A 26539-nucleotide genomic window follows, 5' to 3' on the forward strand; every position below is an offset into this window, starting at 1 on the left:
TCTTCTTCTTCTTCTTCTTCTTCTTCTTCTTCTTCTTCTTCTTCTTCTTCTTCTTCTTCTTCTTCTTCTTCTTCTTCTTCTTCTTCTTCTTCTCAAACCCCACCACAAAGATGTCCCCCTGCGCCTGAGGATCTATGATTTGGAGTGCTCCAAAGGTTATGTTGAGTATCTTCAGTATTTATGGTCTGAGTGCCAGAATAAGGAACTAGGAACTGGGAATGAGGAACTGGGAACTAACTACAGGATCATAAGATAAGCACTGTTATAAGCAGGGGACAAGATGCGATGTTCATAATTGTCGGTTTTGACCTCATTTGATTTTATTTTTTTAAATCTTTCAGTTACAGCTCTGAACAGCGCTGGCAGACTAACTGCTCAAATATTGACTGCCAGTTATCTGACCACAATCAGACATTACCAGTTACGATAAGAAGTTGAAAATGTTGTGACGTAGTTGGCAGCTTCTCTTTTTCATTTTTATGACAGTGTCGTTGTATTGACTGGACGGGGCAGGGGACGACAGAAAAGCGCCCCCTCCTGGCTGGCAGCAGACATTTCCAAGTGGAGTCTGGTTGTTTTTTTTTTTTTAAATAATCGCTACACCTTCGCTTTTGCTTTATTGACGTTTGCCTTCCATTTAAAAACTGCTGACCAAGCCACACTTTATTCTTTGTATTTATAGAAACCTATTTCACTTTGATAAAAGTAGCGGTACTTTATGGCATTTTTAATGTTATTTACAGTGCAGTAGTCTAAGACAAAATGTGCAAGCCGGAGGCTAAAAAAATGTGACCTAGCTCACTCTCACTCAGCTTAGAGGGAACACCGGGCATGTCTGGTGGGGGAGGGGAGAAACTGGCTGGAGTACGTCCAGAAGGGGGCAACGAAGATGATTTGGAGGTTGGAGCCGCTTTCCTGTGAGGAGAGGCTGAAGAGTCCGGGACTTTTCAGTTCAGAAAAAGAGACGACTAAGGGAGGACATAATAGAGGTTTATAAAATCATGCATGGGGGTGGAGAGAGTGGAGAGAACTTTTCCTCCCTCTCCCAAAAGGCTAGAACTGGAGGGCCTTCGATGAAGCTGATGGGCAGTAGGTTCAGGATGGATAGAAGGAAATACTACTTTACGCAGACGGTGATTAAAAATGTGGAATTTGCTTTCAGAGGATGTTGTGATGACCACAGGAATAAAGAGCTTACAAAGGGGATTAGAAAGATTCAGAGAGGATGAGTCTATTAGTGGTTACCAGCCATGGTGACTAAAAGGGAACCTCCATATTCAAAGCCTCCCAGAGCCAGGAGGCAACATCAGGGGAAGGCCTCGGCCTCTCTGCCTTGTTGTTGGCCCCCCAAAGGAACTGGTTGGCCACGGTGTGAGACAAAATGCTGGACGAGATGGACCACTGGCACTGCTCTTATGACCGTAATAAACCTTTGAACTTTGATGGACCCCTGGTCTGATCCAGCAGGGCTCTTGTGATGTTCTAATAAAGGCCTTGGCCTCTCTGCCCTGTTGGCCCTCCAAAGGGACTGGTTGACCACTGTGTGAAACAGGATGCTGGACTAGATGGACCCCTGGTCTGATCCAGCAGGGCTCTTCTGATGTTCTTATGAAGGCCTCGGCCTGTCTGCCCTGTGGTTGGCCCTCCAGGGGAACTGGTCAGCCACTGTGTGAGACAGGTTGGCCACTGTGTGCTGGACTGGATGGACCACTGCTCTGATCCAGCAGGGCTCTTCTGATGTTCTTACGTTCTTGCGTTTGAGTAAACGCCGTAGCACATGTATCAAACATCTTGATGACGAAAATGTCTCCTTTGTTATTCTGATAAGGTTAAATTTTGAGAATAATTGACCAATATTTGAATGGTCAAGGTGGCGGAACCCTAGATCTGGAAACCGAAGCTTCAAAAACACCTTGTGACAATTTCTTTTGAAGAGCGAATCCCCCCGAGCGGCTGAGGTCATGTCGTCGCCACCCTCCAAAGGACGGGCTCTCCTCTGCTCTCTCCTGCTCCTGGGCGCGTGGCCGGCGAGTAATGCGGAAGACGCCTTTTCGGAGCTGAAACTCAAGGAGTATTTCAGCAGTTCGCCAGCATCGAAAGCATCCTTGGTTTATTTTAGGAGGGAAGGTGAGTATCCTCACCTCATGAAGATTTACAGTATTAGTATATTCATTCATTCATTTTTATTACGGTCAGAGACCCATTAAACAGCATACAGAATCAAAAGCAAAAAGCATTACAGAGAAGAGACATCATGAGGAACATTGAGGAGGAGCTTACGCTTTGTAAATACAATAAAGAGAAATTTGGCAACATTCCTTGATATTGCCATGGATTTGTCCTCCAATAGATGTTTCAGCAAAAGTTCCTCAGAGTGGATTACTAATTGTCCTTGGTGCCTGAATGACCTTATTATAGGTGTAATTAAAAGGGCTCTTTCTTCTGCATAATAAGAACACTGGAATAATATATGGAAAAGGGTCTCAATTGACTCGGAAGGGCATGAGCAAAATCTCAAATGCCTAGGGATGCATTGAAATCTTCCGGCAAGAACTGCCGATGGAAAAATGTCAAATCTAGCTCTGGAAAAAGCCCATCTGTGATTTGGGTTGGGAATATTGGCTAAATATAAAGGAGCAGTCATATAAATTTTAGGTTTCAGAGATTTGTAAAGAGGTGAGAGTACAGCATAGGATGTTTGCTACTCAATATCTCTGAGACGTTGGTAAACGATATTTTTTGCCCTATCGTATCCACTTTCCAGTAGTTGGTTCGGGTCCAATCCTAATGATCTCAATTTGTGAATGGCTCTGGTGGACCAGTGAGGGTAAGGGGATGCGGCCAGTAGAAAAAGAAATAACCCAACGGGAAAAAGGTGGACTTTAAGCCAAAAGCAGAGAGAATGCAACCAGATATTCAATTTGACTGTACTGAGACCAGCTTCTTGTCTCAACAAGACATTAGAGGTACATCTTGGCGTATTAAATAAAGATCTCAGAAATTTTGATTGGACCAGTTCTAGTGCCTGAAGGTTTGTAAATCGCAAAATTTGTGTCCCATATCTCATTTGGGCTAGAACTTTAGCAGAGAATAGTATTAGTATACAAGAGGGGAGGGGGGAAGGAAGGAAGGAAAGGGGGGAAGGAAAGAAGACAGTTGGAGTATGGAAAAACTTGTCAGAAACTGCAGTTCCCTTAGGCCAGTGGTCCCCAAAACGGTGTGTCCGGGTGCCTCTCCACCTGCCGAGTGTTTTTTTTTTTTTTAAAGTGGGTGGGGCCAAGTTGGGCTTTTGCCCAGAAAGGCTTCTGATTGGCTACTGGAGATTTGATTGGCTGTGCCGTTTTTTTAAAAACGGGGTGGCACGCCATGCTGGCTCTTTGGATTTTTGAGGAAACCGCCACATAATGGCTGCCACAGGTGTGGGATTGGTTCTTGGTTCGGAGTGACACACGAAAGCTCCTCCCCCTGCCACAAGTTTCCTTAGTCTTCCAGGTGCTACTGGAACCGTGCTCTTTTCTGCCGCTACTGGCAGACTGACACGGCCGCCCATCTTGACCTATCTCAGTGGAAGAAGTAACATATGGAATTCTGCGTCCCAGCACTTTGAAGTGGATCCGGTACGCTATTGGCAGCCAGTGCAGCGCTTTCAGCACAGGCTGAATATGATCAACAGCCTGGCTGCAGCATTCTGCACTAGCTGCAGCTTCCGGATTTGCGACAAAGGCAGCCCCAAGTAGAGAGCGTTAACAGTAATCTAATCAGAATATGGTCCTTGTTTGTGTTCCAGCTTCTCAGTCTGTGGATGTGTTCCTGGAACAGCTGGAGAACTCCGTAGAAGCTCTTCGAGATTATGGGATTTCAGTCTTGAAGGTAATTCAAAGTGATGTTTTCTTGCCTTAGAAATTGCTCGGGCAGTCTTTTCGAGAGTCACTGTGGTGTAGCAGTTCAGAGTGTCAGACTAGCATCTCGGGAGACCCAGGTCCGAATCCCCACTTGTGACACGGAAGCCCGTTGGGAGACCTTGGGCCTGTCACAGCCTCTTGGCCTAACTTACCTCACAGGGAATGCTCCCTCTCTGCTGTGGAGTCTTGTGAGCAAAAATTCTACTTTGTGAGCTCCTGACATTGAAGTTGTGAGCGAGCGATTTGGCGACTACATCAGTTAGTTTGCTCTGGAGCCATCCCTTCCTGAGCGAAGGCAAAAATGTGTGAGCCGGAGGCTGGAAAACTGTGAGCTGGCTCACACTCACTCAGCTTAGAGGGAACACTGCTCACAGGGTCGTTTTGAGGCTAAAACGGAGGAGAAGAGAGAGTGACGTAAGCCGCTTTGGGTCTCCATTGCAGAGGATGACAGGATGTAAATGGAACAGATGAGGAAATAAATTTGCTTCCAGCTCCAAAAACTGATCTGTACCGGCAAGGTACATCCAGGGCTATTTTTGGGCAGGAACGCACAGGAACGGAGTTCCCGCTGGTTCCCAAGTTGGCCACGCCCAGCAGGAACTCATTAGCATAGTAGGCCACACCCAACAGCAGGAACTCATTAGGATTGGCTACATTAGGGGTGTGTGGCCTAACATGGAAAGGAGTTCCTGCTACAAAAAAAGGCCCTGGGTTTGGACCACAAACAAGGTAAACAGAATAAGAAGCAAAGGGTGGGTGTGGCTGGATAACCACACTTCTGGTAACATGGGAATGCGGCCTGATATGCTAATGAGTGATGCAGTCAGGGGTGTGGCCTATTATGCTAATGTGTTCCTGCTGGACTTTTTCTACAAAAAAAGCCCTGGGTACAACCACGTGCCCTGACACGCTTCGGTTTGTCCAGACGTTTAGCACAGACTTCTGCTTGTCGGACGAAAGGTCTCTCCGTAGTCTCAAATGCGCAATCTTTGCTTTGGCGGGAGGTCGGGGAGGGAGGCAAGTTTGTAGCAGAAGGAACAAGAGCGGGATGTTGAGACGCACCAGTCCCACGGCACAGAGAGCCGGCGAGATCAAACTTGTCCCGCTGTGATAAGATAGTGACTTCAGGGTGGTGATTTTTAATGTCAGGGTCCTTTCAAGTGGTTTATTTGGAAGCTTTCTGCGTCCGCCTCTCCCTATCTCCAAGGCTTTACAGTATCACAAACAAATACGGACAGTAGGCAAAACGGGACAAAAACACGTGGCCCAAAGCTAAGAGATCAGCATCGGAGTGAAAACGAGAGACCGTTATCTTTTTAGAAAGGTAACCAGGCCACATATAGCGGCAAGACGCAGAGCCTTCGAAAAGAGTTTAAAGGACTTGTAATTGTTGTTTTTTATGTCTTTGTATTTCTTCTTAGCTTTGGTTTTAATTGCTTTAATGATACGTCGCTGCGGTTGTCGTCAGTGTTCCCTCTAAGCGGAGTCATTGTGAGCTAGCTCACAGTTTTTTAGCCTCCAGCTCACACATTTTTGTCTTAGCTCAGGGAGGAGGGCTCTGGGGAAAACTAATTGATGCAGCAGCAGCCAAATCGCTCGCTCACAACTTTAATGCCAGGAGCTCACAAAGTTGAATTTTGGCTCACAAGACTCCACAGCTTAGAGGGAACATTGGTGGTCGTCTGTTTTGAAAGCCCTCTGGGCACAATGTTCAAAAGAGCAACCCTAGGATCTTTTTGTATTTCTGGGCAGAATTTCTCTCCCTGACTAATCGGTTTTCTTCGTTAGCTGCCTTGGAGGCCTGTGTGAGGGCAGAAAGAAAGGCGGGAGATACATTTTCTTTAGAATAAATAAAAGTAAAATAAATAAGTAACACAAAGGGGGCATAAATACACAAGAGCTGATCAACTCTCCATGGCTGCGGTCACACACACACACACATAATAATAATAATAATAATAATAGATTGGATTTATACCCCGCCCTTCACTTGGAATCTCAGAGCGGCTTACAACCTCCTTTCCCTTCCCCTCCCCACGACGGACACTGCGAGGTAGGTCGAGCTGAGAGCGCTCTGGCAGAAACTGCTCTTTTTTCAAGAATAGCTCTGACAGAACTATGGCTTGCCCAAGGTCATCCAGCAACTGCAAGCGGAGGAGTGGGGAATCAAACCCGGTCCTCCCAGGTTAGAGTCCGTGCACTTAACAATGACACCAAGCTGGCTCTCCACTTTTAATGCACTTTCCGAGGATTTTGCCAGTTCACACAGTAATATCCAGTTGGAAAGTGCCTTGAAAGCAGATTGAAAATGGATCATTTAATGTGCATGGCTCCAGCCCCAGTGGCACTAGTTTTTCGAGAGGCCTCTGGGAATCGAAGCATTTCTGCTTGGCATCTAAAAGATTGTGATTCAATACCAGTGAGCGTCACTGTGCAGGGGGTTCTACAGCTCAGGCCAGGTTCTCAAATCTTTTTGAGCCTCTGGGCAACGCTCCCTCTAAGCTGTGGAGGCTTGTGAGCAAGTCTTCTGAACAATGACGTATACATGTGGTGTCTCTCTGCTTCATTTCAACTGATTCATCATCAACAATTTCATGGATCTCTCAGGATTGTCTAATACATTGTGGAAACAGTTTCTAGAAAAGCCCATGGAAAAGCCCTGAGAGATCCATGAAATTGTTGATGATGAATCAGTTGAAATGAAACAGAGACACCACATGTATATATCATCGTTCAGAAGAAGACTCGTGTCGAAACAGCAGAACATTCCGGAGATCACCGTCTTCACTTGCATTCGATACGTTATGCAAATATTGTACACTCTTTTGTATGAAATCTTTTTGATTAATATTTCAAATTTATTAGCACAAACTCCTGCACTGTTTTTTTTTGCTTCACTGGACAGTGCCAGAATGAACTGTAGCGACATCTTGTGACAACTGATGGGTATTGCAAGCAGTATAACCACATTTGACGTGGCTGAAACGCAAGGTGATACAGCGCCTGTGCTGAGGACGACACCCATTTATTAGAGCTAGATTTGAGCCCAGTAGTACTTTAGAGACCAACAAGATTTAGGGGTTATAAGATTTTGAGAGCCAAAGCTCTCTTTGTTAGAAGGGAGTTTTGACTCTCAAAAGTTTATACCCAGAAAATCTTGTTGAGTTGTAAAGTGCTAGTGAACACAAATCTTCCGCTTCTGCTGTAGGCCGTCATAGCTACCCGCTGAAACCCATTTATTAGGCACATCTAATGTTTGCGCATGTCAACACATGAAGAAGCTGCCTTATACTGAATCAGACCCTGGGACCATCAAGGTCAGCATTATCTACACAGACCAGCAGCTGCTCTCCAGGGTCTCTGGCTGAGGTCTTTCACATCACCTCCTGCCTGGTCCTTTTAACTGGAGATGCCGGGGATTGAACCTGGGACCTTCTGCATGCCAAACAAATGTTCTACCACTCAGCCACAGCCCCACTTCATGGGTCTCCAGGGTCTCTGGCTGAGGTCTTTCACATCACCTCCTACCTGGTCCTTTTAACTGGAGATGCCGGGGATTGAACCTGGGACCTCCTGCATACCGAGCAGGGGCTCTTCAATTGAGCCACGGCACACCCCCACACTGGTTATTATTCGAGAGGATGATAATGCCACGAACCATTTCCGTAGCCTTTTATGAAGTTCAGAGAGTTTTGTGTACATCCTATCGGTGTGAGGATATCTTTTCTTCTTCACAGGTTAACTGCCTCCGAGAAGAAAGATCAGGATACTGTAGAGAGGACAGTTCTGTGGGGAAAGCGTACCTGTTCAAGTAAGTCCGTGGATCTGTTGGCAGATGCATACGTTAAAACTAATTGGATTTACAAAGGAAATGCTTTGGGACCGGGCCATCCACAAGCACAGGAGAACAGGGAGTTGATTGATTGATTACTTTGGCTTCATGTAGAGCTCACCTTTCTCACTGAGACTCGGCAGATTACAAAATATGAAAAACGATGCCGTCAGATAGAAGAAGAAGAAGAGCTGGATTTGTAGGCCACCCTTCACTTGGAGTCTCAGAGTGGCTTACAGTCTCCTTCCCCTCCCCACCACAGACATCCTGTGAGGTAGGTGGGGCTGAGAGAGCTCTGAGAGAATCTCTCTTTCAAGAACAGCTCTGACAGAACTAGGGCTTGCCCAAGGCCATCCAGCCAGGTGCAAGTGGAGGCGTGGGGAATCAAACCCGGTTCTCTCAGACTAGAGTCCACGCACTTAACCACGACACCAAACTGGGTGTCAGAGCACCTGCTTGACATACAATAGAATAACAAGGAGAGATTGGATTTATACCCCGCCCTTCACTACCCAAAGGAGTCTCAGAGCGGCTGACAAACTCCTTTCCCTTATCCTCCCCACAACAGACACCCTGTGAGGTAGGCGGGGCTGAGGGAGCTCTTGACAGAAACTGCTGTTTTTCAAGAACAGCTCTTGTCAGAACTATGGCTGCCCCAAGGTCATCCAGCAAGTGGAGGTGTGGGGAATCAAACCCGGTTCTTCCAGATTAGAGTCCGCACACTTAACCATGACACCAAACTGGGTGTCAGAGCACTTGCTTGACATACAATAGAAGAACAAGAAGAGATTGGATTTATATGCTGCCCTTCACTACCCAAAGGAGTCTCAGAGCAGCGGCTTACAAACTCCTTTTCCCTCCCCCTCCCCACAACAGACACCCTGTGAGGTAGGTGGGGCTGAGAGAGCTCTGACAGAAACTGCTCTTTTTCAAGGACAGCTCTTATCAGAACTACGGCTTGCCCAAGGCCATCCAGCCAGGTGCAAGTGGAGGAGTGGGGAATCAAACCCGGTTCTCCCAGATCAGAGTCCGCGCACTTAACCACGACACACCAAACTGGTGTGCAGCATTCAATAAACAATGAAGTTAGGCTAGGATTTGGGGGGGGGGAGTCACAGCTGACTTCTGGCGACCCCGTAGGGTTTTCAAGGCAGGAGATGTTCAGAGGTGGTTTGTCACTGCCTGCCTCTGCGTAGCAACCCTGGGCTTCCTTGGTGGTCTCCCATCCAAGTACCAACCAGGGCCGACCCTGCTTAGCTTCCGAGATCTGACGAGATCAAGCTAGCCTGGGCCATTCACGTCAGGGCAAGAAACAAACCAGTGGTTTGCCCTTGCCTGCCTCTGCGTAGCAACCCAGGACTCCCTGGCTGGTCTCCCATCCAAGTAATAACGAGGGCCGACCCTGCATAGCTTTCAAGATCTGATGAGATCAGGCTAGCCTGGGAGGAGGAGGAGGAGGAGGATGTGGTTGGATTTGTACCCCGCCCTTCACTCAGAGTCTCAGAGCGGCTGACAATCTCCTTCCTCTCGCCACCACAGACACCCTGTGAGGTGGGTGGGGCGGAGAGAGCTCTCTCGAGGACTGCTCTTGAGAGAACAGCTCTGAATGAACTTGTCGCTGACCCAAGGTCACACCAGCTGGCTGCATGTGAAGGAGTGGGGAGTCCAACCCGGTCCTCCCAGATTAGAATCCGTGCTCCTAACCACAACACAAATCTGGGCTATCCATGTCAGGACTGGGCTAGGATTACCGAACTGAAATACAGTGCTGACATACAGGTCGGCGAAAAGAAGAACCCGGCGAAGGCATTCCTTACCTCCGGCGAAGATAGCGATCCAGAAAGGAAGAAAGCAGAGCAGTAAGATCAGCATTGCACCAGACTGCGGTCCTGTCCCTGACAAAAGGGACCGGAGGTGTTTCCCTTGGCAATGCCAATTCCTGGGTGCAAATGTCCTCCTGATCCTTTCTGCTTTGAACGTTCCGCAAAGTCATAGAAGTGCAGGAGCCTCCTTGACCCCCTGTAGGCGAGCAGCGCCACAAGGGGGGAACTGTTGTAAAAAGGTTGGTGCGGATGGGGAACTGGTGATCTTGTGCCTCTGTGGCATCTGAACCTTCAGAAGCCTTTGCTTCGATGAGAAGTGCTGTTGCAGTGGAACGTATCAGCAGGGGTCATTTCGTAGAAAAAGAGGTGTAGGAGCTCATTAACATAACTTATTAGCATAACTCATTTCCATATGTCACTATTGAGATATATGTCAGAGTGATAGAGGTAGCAAGCAGTTACTATAGATCAGTTTGATCTGTTTGTCAGACCTAGCTGTCATGCTAGTAATCATGTAATTACAGCCAGGTGTTTTCTAGCAGGTGTTGTTCTTTCAGGGCTTGTTAGAGCTAGTGATTGCGTCACCTTGTTAGAGATTGGCTGGGGTTTAGCATAATAGCTATCAGCTTAGTAAGCCAGATGGGCACTTAGTTCTCATAGACTAAGGCACGACATGCTGTTCAATAGCCTGTAAATATTTCTGTATATATTCACCTTTATAACTATATAAACTCTCTGTGCACCTTCATACCTGGTCAGTCTCCCGCTTCTTATTTACAACACCCAATAGCCACACCCCCTGACATCACCGGAAGTGTGTCAGAAGGCAACACCCACTGCTCAGGCTCCACTGGACTGTTTTGGAATGCTAGCTATTGGGGGGGGGAAAAAGGGTTTGTTGGGGATTCTTGGTTTGGGGGGGGGGGGGGACAAGCAGATCTGCCCTCGCAGGGGAGGGAGAGCTTGTACCTGAAGGCAGGCTGGGGGGAGGGGCTCTGCAATTTACCTGGCTGCTTCTTGCTCCTCGTGGCCCAACTGAGGGCTGCTGGGAGCATGGGGCGGGGCTTGTTGCATGTGCCCGCCCCCTGGGCTCCTTACTGCCGGAGCTCCGCTCCTGTGCGCTCCCGCAGGAAATGACCCCTGTGTATTAGGAGAGATGGTCCCGCAGACATGTGCGTCTAAGGCCCTGAAAGGCTTTGTGGATGATAACCAGAACATGAGGAATTGACCCCAGGACATAAGAACATCAGAAGAGCTCTGCTGGATCAGACCAGTGAGGGTCCATCCAGTCCAGCATCCCCTCTCACACAGGGGCCAGCCAGTTGGCTTGGATTCACCAGAAATTTCCACTGCTAGAAGGGATTTCAGTAAGTGGAGTGGGCGGGGCTTCGCTCTGCCCCGGACTCCATCCCCACTCTGAGGGCAGTGTGGTGTAGCAGTTAGAGTGTTGGGCTGGGACCTGGGAGACCCAGGTTCGAATCCCCACTCTGCTGTAGAGTTGAAGCGGTTTTTGCTTCTTTTTGAGGAAGGTGTGTGTGTGTGGGGGGTATAAATAAAGAAAAGATCAGACAGGAATCAAATAAACCTCAGCCCAGTTTTCAGACACCGTCTCTTTGTTTTTGTCTCCTCCTCCAGGGGCCAGGTACTGATTCGAGAGCTCCCGACAGACGCCTTGTTCAGCGTGGACGCCGTCGTGGCAAACGTCCTCTTGTGAGTCGGCGTGCCATCTCCTCCTGGGTTGCAGGGCTGCTGAGGGCAAGGGTGTCGGCCTGGAATCAGAGAACCACAGAGTGGGAAAGGGGCCTATAGAGGCCATCTAGTCCAACCCCAGGTCAATGCAAGATCAGCCTAGAGCATCCCTGATAAGGGTTTGTCCAGCCGCTGCTTGAAGACTGCCAGTGAGGGAGAGCTCACCACCTTCCTAGGTGCTGCACAACTCTGACTGTCAAAAAGTTCTTCCTAAGGTCCAGCTGGTACCTTCCTGCCCTTAATTTAAACCCATTCTTGCGAGTCCTCTCCTCTGGTGCCCAGAGGAACACCCCCTGGCTGTTGTCCAACAGCCCTTCAGATCCTTCGAGAGAGCCATCCTGTCCCCCTTCAACCTCCTCTTCTCCAGACTGAACCTTCCCAAGGAGTCCCTCAGCCTTCCCTCGCGGGGCTTCTTGGTCTCCACTGGCCCCCAATCATCCTCACCGCTCTCCTCTGCACCCGCTCCATTCTGCCTAGAGATGTAAAATTTCTGGAATTTTTGAAGCTTGGGGAAAAACCTGGAAATTTTCAGAAAAATTGGGAAAAAATGCCACATTAGCACTTCTTTTTTCTTTTCCACATCGAAAGTCATTGTGTTACTTTAGGAACATAAAATATGACTATGGACATTTTTACATGGTATGATGAAATTATCACAGCTAGCATATTAAAAATATAGTGCATCCAAAGAATTATTACAAACAGAATACCCACCCACATGCAAAAACAAAACTGAAACCTTTTCCTTTTCTTGTGACAATTGTTGTTGTTGTTCAGTCACACAGTCGAGTCTGACTCTTTGCGACCCCATGGACCAGATCACACCAGGCCTTCCGGTCTTCCGCTGTCCTCTGAAGTTTGCTCAACTGCATGTTCGTTGCATCTATGACACTGTCTAACCATCTCATCCTTTGCCATCCCCGTCTTCTTTGACCTTCAATCTTTCCCAGCATCAGGGTCTTCTCCAGTGAGTGCTCCCTTCTCATTTGGTGACGATAGCACCTCTTAAAGGAAGAAATGCATCTTGTTCTTGCATTGGAGAGTTCCGCTAGTAACCTAGGACTAACTTGCCCTCAGTGCACAGAAATTAGATCAATCTGATACCATACCTATTTTTTAGAAATGATTTGGAAAATATTTGAACACCTCGTCTTCAAATATTTTATTCATCATGTTAAAAAAAAATCTATGACACTGTCTAACCATCTCATCCTTTGCCGTCCCCGTCTTCTTTGACCTTCAGTCTTTCCCAGCATCAGGGTCTTCTCCAGTGAGTGCTCCCTTCTCATTTGGTGACAATCGCACCTCCTAAAGAAAGAAATGCATCTTGTTCTTGCATTGGAGAGTTCCGCTAGTAACCTAGGACTCACTTGTCCTCAGTGCACAGAAATTAGATCAATCTGATACCATACCTATTTTTTAGAAATGATTTGGAAAATATTTGAACACCTCGTCTTCAAATATTTTATTCATCGTGTTAAAATAAAACGTTCCATAATCAATTTTTTTTCCTTTTCTTTTTTCAATTTTTCCAATTTTTTGGAAAAAAACAACAAAAAGGCTTCAGGAAAAAAATGGGAAAAACCCAGGTTTTTTCACCCAATTTTCCCCCGGTTATTTTCTGGGCCTTCACATCTCTAATTCTGCCCTCATCCTTTTTGAAGTGAGGTCTCCAGAACTGCACACGATACTTCAGGTGCGGCCTGATCAACGCGGTGTACAGCCGGGACTAGGACAGTAGATCAGCTAGATTAAAGTCCGGCAACACCTTACAGCAGTTCCCAACCGTTTTGGTATGGTGGACCTACAGGTCGAAATTTACTTGGTATGGTGGCCCAAGGTTTTTGGGTGCCCCCGGCAGACGATGACTTCGACACCCATCTTGTTCGGCATTCCATTTTCTGCAGTGGCCAACCGGATGATTTTGAGACACCAACTAACAGCCCACAGCCGCCCTCACTACAAACCCTAAGCAAGTGGCATTCCGACATGCACAGCCTTCGCGTCTGGAGGTCAGACTCCAGCCTTTGGCCACACTCTCCTTCTCCACTTCTAGTAAGCATCGAGACACATTTTACTTGACCAACATGTGTAGGCAGTGGAGAAACAATACCGACTGATGTATGTCGTGGAAGAGACTGTTTCCCGGGTCAGAGCTGGGTTTTCCAAAATACAAAAGAGCAACAGTCCAGGAGCACCTGAAAGACTAACCGGGTTTGTGGCAGGGGAGGAGCTTTCCTGAGTCACGGCTCACTTCCTCAGAGTCCAGGAGCACCTTAAAGACTTGACAAAATCTGGCAGGGGAAGAGCTTTCGTGAGTCACCGCTCACTCCTTCAGATACTTGAATTGGGCAATGTCGTTAGACTTTGGTTAGACTTCTAATGTTCTAATGAAGGCCTCGGCCTCTCTGCCCTGTTCTTGGCCCTCCAGAGGAACTGGTTGGCCACTGTGTGAGACAGGATGCTGGACTAGAGGGACCCCTGGTCTGATCCAGCAGGGCTCTTCTGATGTTCTTATGAAGGTCTCGGCCTCTCTGCTCTGCTGTTGGCCCTCCAGAGGAACTCTGAGATCACTGTGTGAGACAGGATGCTGGACTAGATGGACCCTGACTGGTCTGATCCAGCAGGGCTCTTCTGATGTTCTTAGGAAGGCCTCGGCCTCTACGCCCTGTGGTTGGCCCTCCAGAGGAACTGGCTGGCCACTGTGTGAGACAGGATGCTGGACTAGGTGGCCCCTCACTGGTCTGACCCAGCAGGGCTCTTCTGATGTTCTTATGAAGGTCTCGGCCTCTCTGCTCTGCTGTTGGCCCTCCAGAGGAACTCTGAGATCACTGTGTGAGACAGGATGCTGGACTAGATGGACCCCTGGTTTGATCCAGCAGGGCTCTTCCAATGCTCTTATGAAGTCCTTGACCTCTCTGCCCTGTTGTTGGCCCTCCGGAGGAACTGGTTGGCCACTGTGTGATACAGGATGCTGGACTAGATGGACCCCTGGTCTGACCCAGCAGGGCTATTCCAATGTTCCACCTCACCTGCCTCACAGGGTTGCTGTGAGGATAAAATGGGGAGGGAGAGCACCTTGTCCTCTCTGAGCTCTTAGAAGGAAAGATGGTATAAGAATGTGCTGAGGCAGACACCCCGTCATGAGCATTCAGTGCTAAAGGTGTTTCAAGTATATTATTTATCACACTTTTATCCCCGTTCCTCCTCCTAAGGGCACCATACGTGGTTCTCTCCCTCCTTTTCGTCCTCACAACAACCCTCTGAGGTAGGTTCGGCTGACAGAGAGCCGTGAACTCAATGCCCAAGGAGGGATTTGAACCGATGCCTCCCTACTTCCAGCCTGACAAGGCAGCCTCTATTTTGGCTCATTTTCAGGTGGGCAGGGACTGTGAGCGGGTAGAGATGCGTCCCATCCTCCGAAGCACAAATGGGCCTTCTCCCGCAAAAGGAGACACCACTGCATTTTGGTGGGAGCATCATCCGCCTTAGATAAGCATATGGAGCAGAGGTCCATCAGTGGCTCTTAGCCACAAGGTATAGATAGGGGCTCTGGGGCAAGTGATGCTCTGTCTTCTTGGTACTTTGGGGGGGGGTCGACAGTGGGAGGGCTTCTAATGTCCTGGCCCCACTGGTGGACCTCCTGATGGCACTGGTATTTCTGGCCACTGTGTGACCCAGAGTGTTGGACTGGATGGGCCTTTGGCCTGATCCAACACTGGCGTCTCTTATGTTCTTATTTAGCCACAAGGTATAGATAGGGGCTCTGGGGCAAATGATACTCTGTCTTCTTGGTGCTTGGGGGTTTAACAGTGGGAGGGCTTCTAGTGTCCTGGCCCCACTGGTGGACCTCCTGATGGCTCCTGGTATTTCTGGCCACTGTGTGACACAGAGTGTTGGACTGGATGGGCCTTTGGCCTGATCCAACACTGGCGTCTCTTATGTTCTTATTTAGCCACAAGGTATAGATAGGGGCTCTGGGGCAAATGATACTCTGTCTTCTTGGTGCTTGGGGGTTTAACAGTAGGAGGGCTCCTAGTGTCCTGGCCCCACTGGTGGACCTCCTGATGGCTTCTGGTATTTCTGGCCACTGTGTGACACAGAGTGTTGGACTGGATGGGCCATTGGCCTGATCCAACATTGGCGTCTCCTATGTTCTTATGAATTGGATAAGCATATGGAGCAGAGGTCCATCAGTGGCTACTGGCCACAAGTGATAGATAGGGGCTCTGGGGCAAGGGATGCTCTGTCTTCTTTGGTGGTAGGGGGGGTCAACAGTGGGAGGGCTCCTAGTGTCCTGGCCCCACTGCTGGACCTCCTGATGGCGCCTGGTATTTCTGGCCACTATGTGACACAGAGTGTTGGATCCAACATTGGCTTCTCTTATGTTCTTAAGAGCAGAGGTCCATCAGTGGCTATGAGCCACAAGGTATAGATAGGAACTCTCAGTCTGGGGCAAGGGATGCTCTGTCTTCTTGGTGCTTGGAGTGGGGGGGTCAACAGTGGGAGGGGGCTCCTAGTGTCCTGGCCCCACTGCTGGACCTCCTGATGGCACCTGGTATTTCTGGCCACTGTGTGACACAGAGTGTTGGACTGGATGGGCCGTTGGCCTGATCCAACATTGGCGTCTCTTATGTTCTTATGTTCTCCCCCTTGTCTCCTTCACAGTGCCCTCCTCTTCAACGAAGTGAAATACGTCTCCACGCTGGAGGACCTCCAGAACCTGGAAAACGCTCTTCAGGGTCAGTCGGACCTCGTGTTCGCTTACGTCCGGGCTGTTGGGACCGCAGGTAAAGACCATCCGGCTGCTTAGCTAGACAGCGGAGGGGGGCAGAGCCGGTCTTTTGTCTCTGGAATGATCAGATGCGGCCTCCTTAGAGCTTTCCTCGGGGCGTAGAACGGTCTCATTTCACTTGTGGTAGGACCCAGGGGCCTCGGCTTTTCACTTTGGGATTTGCCAGGGGGCAAAGAGTTTGGGAGAAAAGTTGCTTCGCTGTGGTCCTAGTAGGGGGCTGCGTTGTGGTTTTTGGGATACGCGATTGTAAGGGTAAAACCGTAAGATGGCATCCAGACAGCGAAAGCGATAACATTGTTATCAGTGATGACATAAGTAACGCAAGCGTATGTTAGGTCATTCTTGAGCATCTAGACTCTTCTTCTTCGCTTGATCAGGTTTTTAAGGTAAGAATTGGGTTGCGGGTGGAGAGGAGAGAAAGTCGGGGCTTTCAGAATCAGGTCCTGAATGACTCTCTGTCTCCTCTCTGTCTGTCTGTCTCTGTCTCGCTCTTTCTCTCTGTCCCTGTCCGTCCGTCTCTTCCTCTTTCGGTCTCTGTTTTTGAGGAATTTCAGACAGACGATATAATCCGGAAGAGGAACGGTTCCCAAACGGTTTCTGGTCTGTCATTTCAGACAGAACCGTTTTAGAACCGGTTCCCTTCCGGAATATATTTGTAATTTCAGACACAAACGCCTCTGTCCCGTTTAGGAAACGGGGCTGAAGCGTTTTACCTGTCAACCGCTTCCAAGTAGTCTTCAGTTTCCTCTCCCAGTTCTGATGCGTTTTTTCCCGCCGTTTTTCGCCCGTGCGGGCGATCTCTGGCTTTTTTTTGAACGTTCACTTTATAGCGCTATAACGCTATAGCGCAACAGCGTTATATCAATCTGACTGGAATGCCTGGAGTGTTTTGTTATAGTGCTATAGCGCTATAGCGCTCTAAAGCGAATGTTCCAAAAAAGAAGAAGCTGGAGATAGCCCACACTGGCGAAAAACGGCAGGGGAAAAGCGGTGCAATCTGAAATGGCAAACCACTTCAGATCCAGCTCTTTACTGGAAGGGGAAAGCCATGTGTGAAATGGCAGCCCTATACTGGTTTACTCCATGACGGATCAAAAACGGCTTCAAAACGGGTTAAAAAGGGTAATGTGAAATTCCTCTTTGTCTGTCTCTTACTTTTTCTCTTTCTCTCTGACTGTCTCTTTCTCTTTGTTTCTCTGTCTCTCTGTTTTTCGCTCCTTCTGTGTCTTCCTCTGTCTTTTGCTGTCGCTCCGTCTGTCTCTGTCTCACTCTCTGTGTGTCTCTGTCTCTCTCACTCTTTTTCCCTGCCTCTCTCCCTCTTTCTGCCTGTATCTTCCTCTGTCTTTGTCTCTCACTGTTTCTCTCTTTGTCTGTCTGTCTTTTCCTCTCTGTCTGTCTCTGTCTCCCACTCCTCTCGGTCTCTCTTTCTCCATCTGTCTTTCTCTCTCTGTCTCTCTGCCCCTCTTATTTCGTGTAGTAGTTAAGTTTGTAGTGGCACTACATCATTTTGGCGTAGTGGTTAAGTGCGCGGATTCTAATCTGGGGGAACCGTGTTTGATTCCCCACTCCTCCACTTGCACCTGGCTGGATGACCCTGGGCAAGCCGTAGTTCTTATAGTCTTTTCTTTCGATGGAATGTCTGTAAATTTTAAGTTTTGGGGTCTTCTATCCATTTGTAAAATCTTGACCATGCGTTTTCGTAATCTTCTTTATGGCGCCCTCTCAAAATTGAAGGGTCCATCTCTGCTATTTCCAGTATTTTATTTATAACTACTACTACTACTAGGAGCTGCGGTGGCTCAAGTGGTTAAGACGCTGAACTGCAGGCTGTGGAAGGTCGGTAGTTCCGCAGTTCGAGACCCGAGTGTGCCGCATGACGGAGTGAGCTCCCGTCTCTGGCCCCAGCTCCTGCCAACCTAGCAGTTCGAAAGCAAGAAATTGCAAGTAGATAAATAGGGACCACTTCGGTGGGAAGGGAACAGCGTTCCGTGCGCCTTGGTGTTTAGTCATGCCGGCCACATGACCACGGAAACGTCTTCGGACAGCGCTGGCTCTTCGGCTTGGGAACGGAGATGAGCACCGCAACCCTAGAGTCGGACTCGGCTGGCTTTCGAGCAAGGGAACCTTTACCTTTACTACTTCTCCTCCTCCTCCTCCTTCTTCTCTCCCTCTCTCTTTGCAGAGCACCGAGTGCTGATGGAGGCCGCCTTTGTCTATGGCTCTCTGCACAGGTTCGCCTTGACCACCGAAGTGACGCTTCTGAAGAGCATCTAGTAGGTGTTCCCCAGCCGTGGGGGTTCTGGCCTTGCTATGAACCAGAGCTTCTCTGGGGCCCTGCTGCACCCAGCCAGTCACCTTCTCTCAGCCTCTCTCGCCAGTGACACATCCTTACACTTCAGGATCTTTGCTAGCTCCTTCACGGCTTCCCTTCCCAGCAATGTTCCCTCTAAGCTGTGGGATCTTGTGAGCAAAAATTCTGCTTTGTGAGCTACTGGCATTGAAGTTGAGTGAGCGATTTGGCTACTGCATAAATCAGTTAGCTCTGGAGCCCTCCTTCCTTAACTAAGACAAAAATGTGTGAGCTGGAGGCTAAAAATCTGTGAGCTAGCTCGCACGAACTCAGCTTAGAGGGGACACCGCTTCCCAGTCCCCGTCGCCTTTTGATTTCTTGGTCGCAGTCTCCCTTTCGGTTGATGTCGGAGCCGAGGAATAGATAAATGTGGTTTTCTGGGTTCTGATAGAGGAGGGAACCGTTTTGGGGTGCAGGCGGGAGAAGCACCAGGCCCTCGCTGCTCCTGCGGCTGGCGTCTTAAGCCGGGCTGGGAAGGAGACGCCGTTGGGCTGACCAAGCTTCCATTCCTAGACCCCTTCAGCTGCCAAATTTAGGGAGTGGGGCTTTGTTAGAAGGAGTTTCCCCGGGGGAGCGGCGCAGCACACGCAAGTCTGAGTTGGATGCTCTATGCGGAGCCTGGCCCACGTTTAACCCACGAAGCTGCCTTATAGTGATTCAAACGCTTGGTCCATCAAGGCCGGTATTGTCTACTCAGACTGGCAGCGGCTCTCCAGGGTCTCAGGCTGAGGTCTTTCACATCACCTCCTGCCTGGTCCTTTTTGACTGGAGATGCCGGGGATTGAACCTGGGACCTTCGGCATGCCAGGCAGAGGCTCTGCCGCTGAGACACAGCCCCTCTTTACAGCTCTCCAGGGTCTCAGGCGGAGGTCTTTCCCATCACCTCCTACATAGTCTTTTTTAACTGGAGATGTTGGGGATTGAACCTGGGACCTTCTGCATGCCAAGCAGAGGCTGTACCACTGAGCCATGGACCCTCCCCAAAGACACATGAAGCTGCCTTCTACTGAATCAGACCATTTGTCCATCAAGGTCAGTCTTGTCTACTCAGACTGGCAGCGGCTCTCCAGGGTCTCGGGCGGAGGTCTTTCCCATCACCTGCTGCCTGGTCCTTTTTTACTGGAGATGCCGGGGGATTGAACCTGGGACCTCCTGCGTGCCAAATAGATGCTCTGCCACTGAGCTGCAGCCCGTCCCATTCATGTGCACGAGTAGAAGAAGGTTTCTCTGCCGCCGTTAGAGCTTTCCAACACACATGAATATGGGAGTCGGCCAGCTTGAATTCTGGACCCAAGGCTTGCTTTTCTTTTTTCCCAGCAGTGATGAAGAGTCGAACGTTCCGGCCTCGAAGCTCTTTTTCTTCCATTGCCAGATGGCCGCCGATCTGGGCCAGCCGTGCCGCAGGACTCCGATGGAGCAGCCGCTGACCACGCTGAACGTCCACAAGTTCCTGAAGCTGATGGGGGAGCCCCTTGTGGTACGGCTGGGGGCAGCGACGACCGTCCCCTCCCCACCCCCACCCCGGTTCCTTACTCCCCCAGTTATGTTTTCTTTGTGGCGTATCTGAGCAAGAGTTTGTCAGACTGGGTTGCCTGGATTATGCTGGGCAGGGGTGGGGAAACGGGTTTGGGTTTAGGGTTAGGCCTACCCAGGGCTTTTTTTTGTAGATAAAGCCCAGCAGGAACTCGTTAGCATCATAGGCCACACCCAACAACAGAAACTCATTAGCATATTAGGCCACACCCCTGACAGCACAGCTTATTGGCACATTAGGCCACACCCCCATGTTACCAGAAGTGTGGTCATCCAGCCACACCCACCCTTTGCTTCTTATTCTGTTTACCTTGTTTGTTGTAAAAACCCAGGGCCTTTTTTGTAGCAGGAACTCCTTTGCATGTTAGGCCACACACCCCTAATGTAGCCAATCCGAATGACTTTCTGCTGTTGGGTGTGGCCTATTATGCTAATGAGTTCCTGCTGGGCGTGGCCAACTTGGGAGCCAGCCGGAACTCCGTTCCTGTGCGTTCCTGCCCAAAAATAGCCCTGGGCCTACCCGAAACAGGCTCGATCACCTGACAGCGACCCGAGTCTGGTTTGGTTCAGCGTTTTGGACAGGGAACAAACCCTGTATTAGTTAAGAGAGGCTTTCAGAGAAATCCAGATGGCCACAGGTGCTCCATCTCTTCTCTCAGTTTGTTGTCGTGGTTAGGAGCATGGACTCTAATCTCGGAGAACTGGGGCTGAGTCCCCACGCCTCCACATGCAGCTGCTGGTGTGACCTTGGGTCAGTCACAAGTTTTGTCAGAGCTGTTCTCTCCAGGGCAGTCCTCAAGAGAGCTCTCTCAGCCCCACCTCCCTCGCAGGGTGTCTGTTGCGGGGAAGGGGAAGGAGATTGTAAGCCACTCTGAGACGCCACGTGGAGGGCGGGGTATAAATCCAACTCTTCTTCTTGTCTGCCACTGAGTGGACTCTAATCTGGGAGAACCGGGTTTGATTCCCCACTCCTCCACTTGCACCTGCTGGATGATCTTGGGCAAGCCGTAGTTCTGATAAGAGCTGTCCTTGAAAAATAGCAGTTTCTGTCAGAGCTCCCTCGGCACCACCTACCTCACAGGGTGTCTGTTGTGGGGAGGTGGAGGGAAAGGAGTTTGTAAGCCACTCTGAGACTCCTTTGGGTAGTGAAGGGCGGGGTATAAATCCAATCTCCTCCTCCTCTTGAAAAAGAGCCGTTTCTGTCAAGAGCTCTCTCGGCCCCACCTACCTCACAGGGTGTCTGTTGTGGGGAGGGGAAGGGGAAGGAGTTTGTAAGCTGCTCTGAGACTCCTTTGGGTAGTGAAGGGCTGGGTATAAATCCAATCTCCTCTCTTCTTCTTCTTCTTCTTCTTTTCTCCTCCTCCTCCTCCTCCTCCTCTTCTCCAGATGGAGGTCATGGCAGATCCGGAGAAGGTTTCGACTGCTCACCTCCAGCTCGGCCTGCCACTGATCTTCATTCTCACCCAGAAAGAAACGCTGGAGGCAGACAGGAGGACGGCTGAGTTTGTGGCCTGGAGGTTGCTGGGGAAGGCGGGGGTCATCCTTCTGTCAAGGTGAGAGGAGTGGCTACAGGTGGGGAGGGAGAGTGGGGGGGGGACACAATCGAGTGCTTCGGTCATGACGTCAGATTAGGACTGGAGAGGCCTGGGTTCAGATCCCCACTTAGCTGGAAGACCTTGAGCCCGTTTGTTTGTATTAGTTTATATAAAGAAACTGGGGAATGGGAGAGGAAGGAAGAAAAGAAAAATACAAAAATATTCAGAGTTCCAATTTAGCATCTGCATTCATATCTTCTCGTTACAATTTCACAACTACTTCATCTATCATTGTTATTAATCTTATTTTCTCAATACTTAAATTTTAACCAGTCATAAAACACCCTCCAGGGTCTCATAAATTCTTCCTCTGTTTTTCCTTTTAATAATAATTCATAAAAATATAATATTTATCTTACTTCATTTATGCCCCACTTTTCTCCTCAGTGGGGGGAAAGCCAAAACGACTTATGTGCTTATACTCTCCTCTGTTTTACCCTCACAACAACCCTGCAAGGTAGGTTCCCCTGAGAGTACATGACTGGCCTAAGGTCACCCAGCAAGCTTCCATGGCACAAACAGGAATTCGAACCTGGGTCTCCCAGGTCCTAGTCCAACACTAACCACTACACCTTGCTTGCTCTGAATGTATATGATGGAATTGTTGTACCATTTTTCTGAAGTTTTTAATGCCCCCCCCCCCCCCCCAACACCCACCACTACGTCTGCTTGGAAACCCACTGTCCGCCAGCAACTTCAGTTGGTTACATTTGGTGAGGGAATAGTGTTTTTCTATGGAATAGTTTAAAAACAAAATATCCAACAGCCCCGTTCCAGAGGAAGAAGAAGAAGAAGCCGTTTCTTCCCCTCCCTTTTCTATGGGAGAAAATAGTAAAGGTAAAGGTTTCCCTTGCTCGAAAGCCAGTCAAATCCGACTCTAGGGTTGCGGTGCTCATCTCCGTTTCCAAGCCGAAGAGCCAGCACTGTCCAGAGACATTTCCATGGTCCTGTGGCCGGCATGACTAGACACCGAGGTGCGCGGAACGCTGTTCCCTTTCCACCGAAGCGGTACCTATTTATCTACTTGCAGTTTCTTGCTTTTGAAATGCCAGGTTGGCAGGAGCTGGTATCAGAGACGGGAGCTCACTCCGTCACGCGGCACCCGGGTCTCGAAGTGCCGAACTACCGACCTTCCAGCCTGCAGTTCAGTGTCTTAACCACTTGAGCCACCGCAGCCCCAAGAAGGGAAGAAATACCCCGTAGTAAAAAAACTCCATTGTGCAAGCAATTGAATGGTTTTTTGCTTCATAATTTAGCCCGCTTCCAATTAATTATGGGGAACGGACAAACAGGCAGGGGGGGATGTTGCTTAGTCCCCCCGTACCATCGGCCACGTAACTCAGTGTCTCTCTTTTGCCTTTACACCAGAAGAGATTTGCTTCAAAAGCGAACACGAGATGCTGGATCCTTCATCCAGGACTACTTTCTGTGCTTGAGAGTTGCTCCAGCAGAAAACACATTTTTTAGGGCCAGCTACACAACTTGCCCAGCACAGGTAGGGTCATGGGCGCACAAGAAGAAGAAGAAGAGGAGATTGGATTTATACCCCACCCTTCACTACCCAAGGGAGTCTCAGAGCGGCTTACAAACTCCTCTCCCTTCCCCTCCCCACAACAGACGCCCTGTGAGGGAGGTGGGGCTGAGAGAGCTCTGATAGAAACTGCTCTTTTTCAAGAAGAAGGATTGGATTTATACCCCTCCCTTCGCTCAGAGTCTTAGAGCAGCTTACAGACTTCCCCCCCCCCACAACAGACACCCTGTGAGGTAGGTGGGGCGGAGAGAGCTCAGACAGAAACGGCTCTTTTTCAAGAACAGCTCTGACAGAACTATGGCTTGCCCAAGGTCACCCAGCAGCTGCAAGTGGAGGAGTGGGGAATCACACCCGGTTCTCCCAGATAAGAGTCCGCGCACTTAACCACTACACCAGACTGGCACAACCGGATTCACAGTCACGCATACATTGGGGGGGAGGTCGCCTTAACAAGCGCTCATCCGCTGGTGATATCTGGCCAAGAGATAAACCTGAAGATCCTTCTCTCTCACAGTGCCGAGTGAAGGAGCACTTTCTAAAGCGGGTTCCCCCGATGTATGTCTGACCGTGAGTCCAGTCGCGCACCCGTGACCTGACAGGCGTCGGGCACACTGTGTGGCTTGGCCCTTAAATGTCGGGTCCTGTGAAATTCAGGCTCAGCTGAAGGATGGTTGTCTTGTGGCAGGTGCCACCAGGTGGCGATGTAGTACCATTTTCCAGGCGGTGAAGCGCCCTTCGTCACAGCTGACTTCAGGGGCTTTCGAGGCAAGAGAGGTTCAGAGGTGGTTTGGCAGTGCCTGTCTTTGCATAGCACACATTAAAGAGTACTAGCCCCTCTGGGCAGAGAAACCAATGAATTAAATAAAGTGAAAAGGCCTCGCAGTGGCTGGCTACCGCCTTCTATAGCCAATCCTCTCCATTTAAAAAATCTGAACAGCTCTTTTAAAAAAATCTACATACCTGCTGTTTTATGGCTACTGCTGTTAAATTCTGGCTGTGCTGTTTGTGACCCTTTGTGGGGGGTACTGTCCAAAATGTTATGTCCTTTTCATTTCCTTATTGTTCTTTATGGTTTTATGTCTTATGCTTTTATGGTTCGTTCTTACTTGGTTAACTGCCTCAAGTAAGTCTCTGCAGGGGCGGCCTATAAATCTCCTAATTTAGTAAAGAAGATAAGAAGAGCCCTGCGGGATTGAGCCAGTGGTCCATCCAGTCCAGCATCCTGTCTCACACGGTGGCCAATCAGTTCCTTTGGAGGGCCGACAACAGGGCATAGAGGCCGAGGCCTTCATGAGAACATCAGAAGAGCCGAGCTGGGTCAGACCAGTGAGGGTCCATCTAGTCTAGCATCCCATCTCACACAGTGGCCAGCCAGATCCTCTGGAGGGCCAGCAACAGGGCAGAGAGGCTGAGGCCTTCATGAGAACATCAGAAGAGCCGAGCTGGGTCAGACCAGTGAGGGTCCATCTAGTCTAGCATCCCATCTCACACAGTGGCCAGCCAGATCCTCTGGAGGGCCAGCAACAGGGCAGAGAGGCTGAGGCCTTCATGAGAACATCAGAAGAGCCGAGCTGGGTCAGACCAGTGAGGGTCCATCTAGTCTAGCATCCCATCTCACACAGTGGCCAGCCAGATCCTCTGGAGGGCCAGCAACAGGGCAGAGAGGCTGAGGCCTTCATGAGAACATCAGAAGAGCCGAGCTGGGTCAGACCAGTGAGGGTCCATCTAGTCTAGCATCCCATCTCACACAGTGGCCAGCCAGATCCTCTGGAGGGCCAGCAACAGGGCAGAGAGGCTGAGGCCTTCATGAGAACATCAGAAGAGCCGAGCTGGGTCAGACCAGTGAGGGTCCATCTAGTCTAGCATCCCATCTCACACAGTGGCCAGCCAGTTCCTCTGGAGGGCCAACAACAGGACATAGAGGCCAAAGCCTTCCCCTGTTGTTGCCTTGTGGTTCAGTCACCATGGCTAGTAGCCACTGATAAACTTATCCTCTATGAATCTGTTGAATCCCCTTTTAAAGCTGTCTATACCTATGGCCATCACTGCATCCTCTGGCAGCAAATTCCACATTATTATTACACTCTGTGTAAAGTAGTATTAAGTAGTTGCATTAAGTAGTAGGAAACAGCTTTTCTTCTAGCCCGCCTTTTTTCTGGTGAAACAAATCAATTTTTTTGAAAATAAGAGTGTTGCACTTGCACTGTATGGGGCCCCCCTCTTGAAGCAGTACAGCATAGACACAGGTTTACCTATAAGCCCAAGATAAGGGGCAGCTGTGCGAATCCTGCACTTTGCAGTCTAACTTCTGATTTTTGTCTTGAAAGGGGTGCCGTAGGCCTGGAATTCCTTCTGCGGTATAACGTGGCCATCAAGACAGCAGCCGAGGTTAGTGAGTGTCCCACTGTAAGACTGTTGCACCTTTGGCTTTAACGATTCTGACGTCCCAGGCTTGTCGGTATGCCTTTGCCCTCAGTAACCTTGTTGCCGTTGCGCTACCTCTGACAAGAGGAAAACTGGGGGCTTCTCACAAGGCAATCCGATTCAGTTAACTCAGTGATTTGAAACATTTATGACTCACCTTTCTTGCTGGCGTAACTCAAGGCAGCTCACAGTAAAGTAAAATGGTTATTTAAAAAAACACAGTAAAAACCATATAAGTAAAACAATTATAGGTAAAGGTAAAGGTTCCCTTGCTCGGAAGCCAGTCGAGTCGGACTCTAGGGTTGCGGTGCTCATCTCTGTTTCCAAGCCGAAGAGCCAGCGCTGTCCCAAGACGTTTCCGTGGTCATGTGGCCGGCACGACTAAACACCAAGGCGCACGGAACGCTGTTCCCTTCCCACCGATGTGGTACCTATTTATCTACTTGCAATTTCTTGCTTTCGAACTGCTAGGTTGGCAGGAGCTGGAACTAGAGACGGGAGCTCACTCCGTCACACGGCACACTCGGGTCTCGAACTGCTGAACTACCGACCTTCCACAGCCTGCAGTTCAGCGTTTTAACCACTTGAGCCACCACAGCATAAAACACATAAAAACACATAAAAAGTCACAACGAAGAAACTCTAGTTAGGGCTGCCAATAAGTAAAAACTTAGTTGTTGCAGATTTCCCGGGTTGTCTGGCCGTGGTCTTGGTATTGTAGGACCTGATGTCTTGCCAGCAGCTGTGACTGGCATCCTCAGAGGTAGAACACAGAAAGATGGAGCACCCTCACAGCTGCTGGCGAAACGTCAGGTCCAACAATGCCAAGACCACGGCCACACAGCCCGGAAAATCTACAACAACTAATGAACTCTGGCCGTGAACGCCTTCAACAAAAAAACCCACCTTAAATCGGTGAAATGTAGCCCTAAATAAAACCGTCTTCAGCTGCCTCCTGACGACCGAAAGGGAGGGGGATCAGGCGCACCGCCTTGGGGAGCTTGT

General features: G+C 49.4%; 1 protein-coding gene across 1 annotated transcript in view; it reads left to right on the forward strand.

The window, feature by feature from the left end:
- Positions 1-1961: 1961 nt before the first annotated feature.
- Positions 1962-26539, forward strand: part of TXNDC16 (thioredoxin domain containing 16) — a 62800-nt gene continuing 38222 nt past the window's right edge. The window contains exons 1-9 of the mRNA XM_015421352.1: positions 1962-2127; positions 3788-3870; positions 7640-7713; positions 11193-11267; positions 15975-16096; positions 18284-18374; positions 19772-19928; positions 21371-21537; positions 25438-25498. Of these exons, the coding sequence (XP_015276838.1) occupies positions 1962-2127; positions 3788-3870; positions 7640-7713; positions 11193-11267; positions 15975-16096; positions 18284-18374; positions 19772-19928; positions 21371-21537; positions 25438-25498 (996 nt within the window). The remainder of the gene's footprint in view (positions 2128-3787; positions 3871-7639; positions 7714-11192; positions 11268-15974; positions 16097-18283; positions 18375-19771; positions 19929-21370; positions 21538-25437; positions 25499-26539) is intronic.

The sequence above is a fragment of the Gekko japonicus genome, unplaced genomic scaffold (genome assembly GCF_001447785.1).
Source record: "Gekko japonicus isolate JY-2015 unplaced genomic scaffold, Gekko_japonicus_V1.1 scaffold666, whole genome shotgun sequence".
In the NCBI taxonomy this organism is placed as follows: domain Eukaryota; kingdom Metazoa; phylum Chordata; class Lepidosauria; order Squamata; family Gekkonidae; genus Gekko; species Gekko japonicus.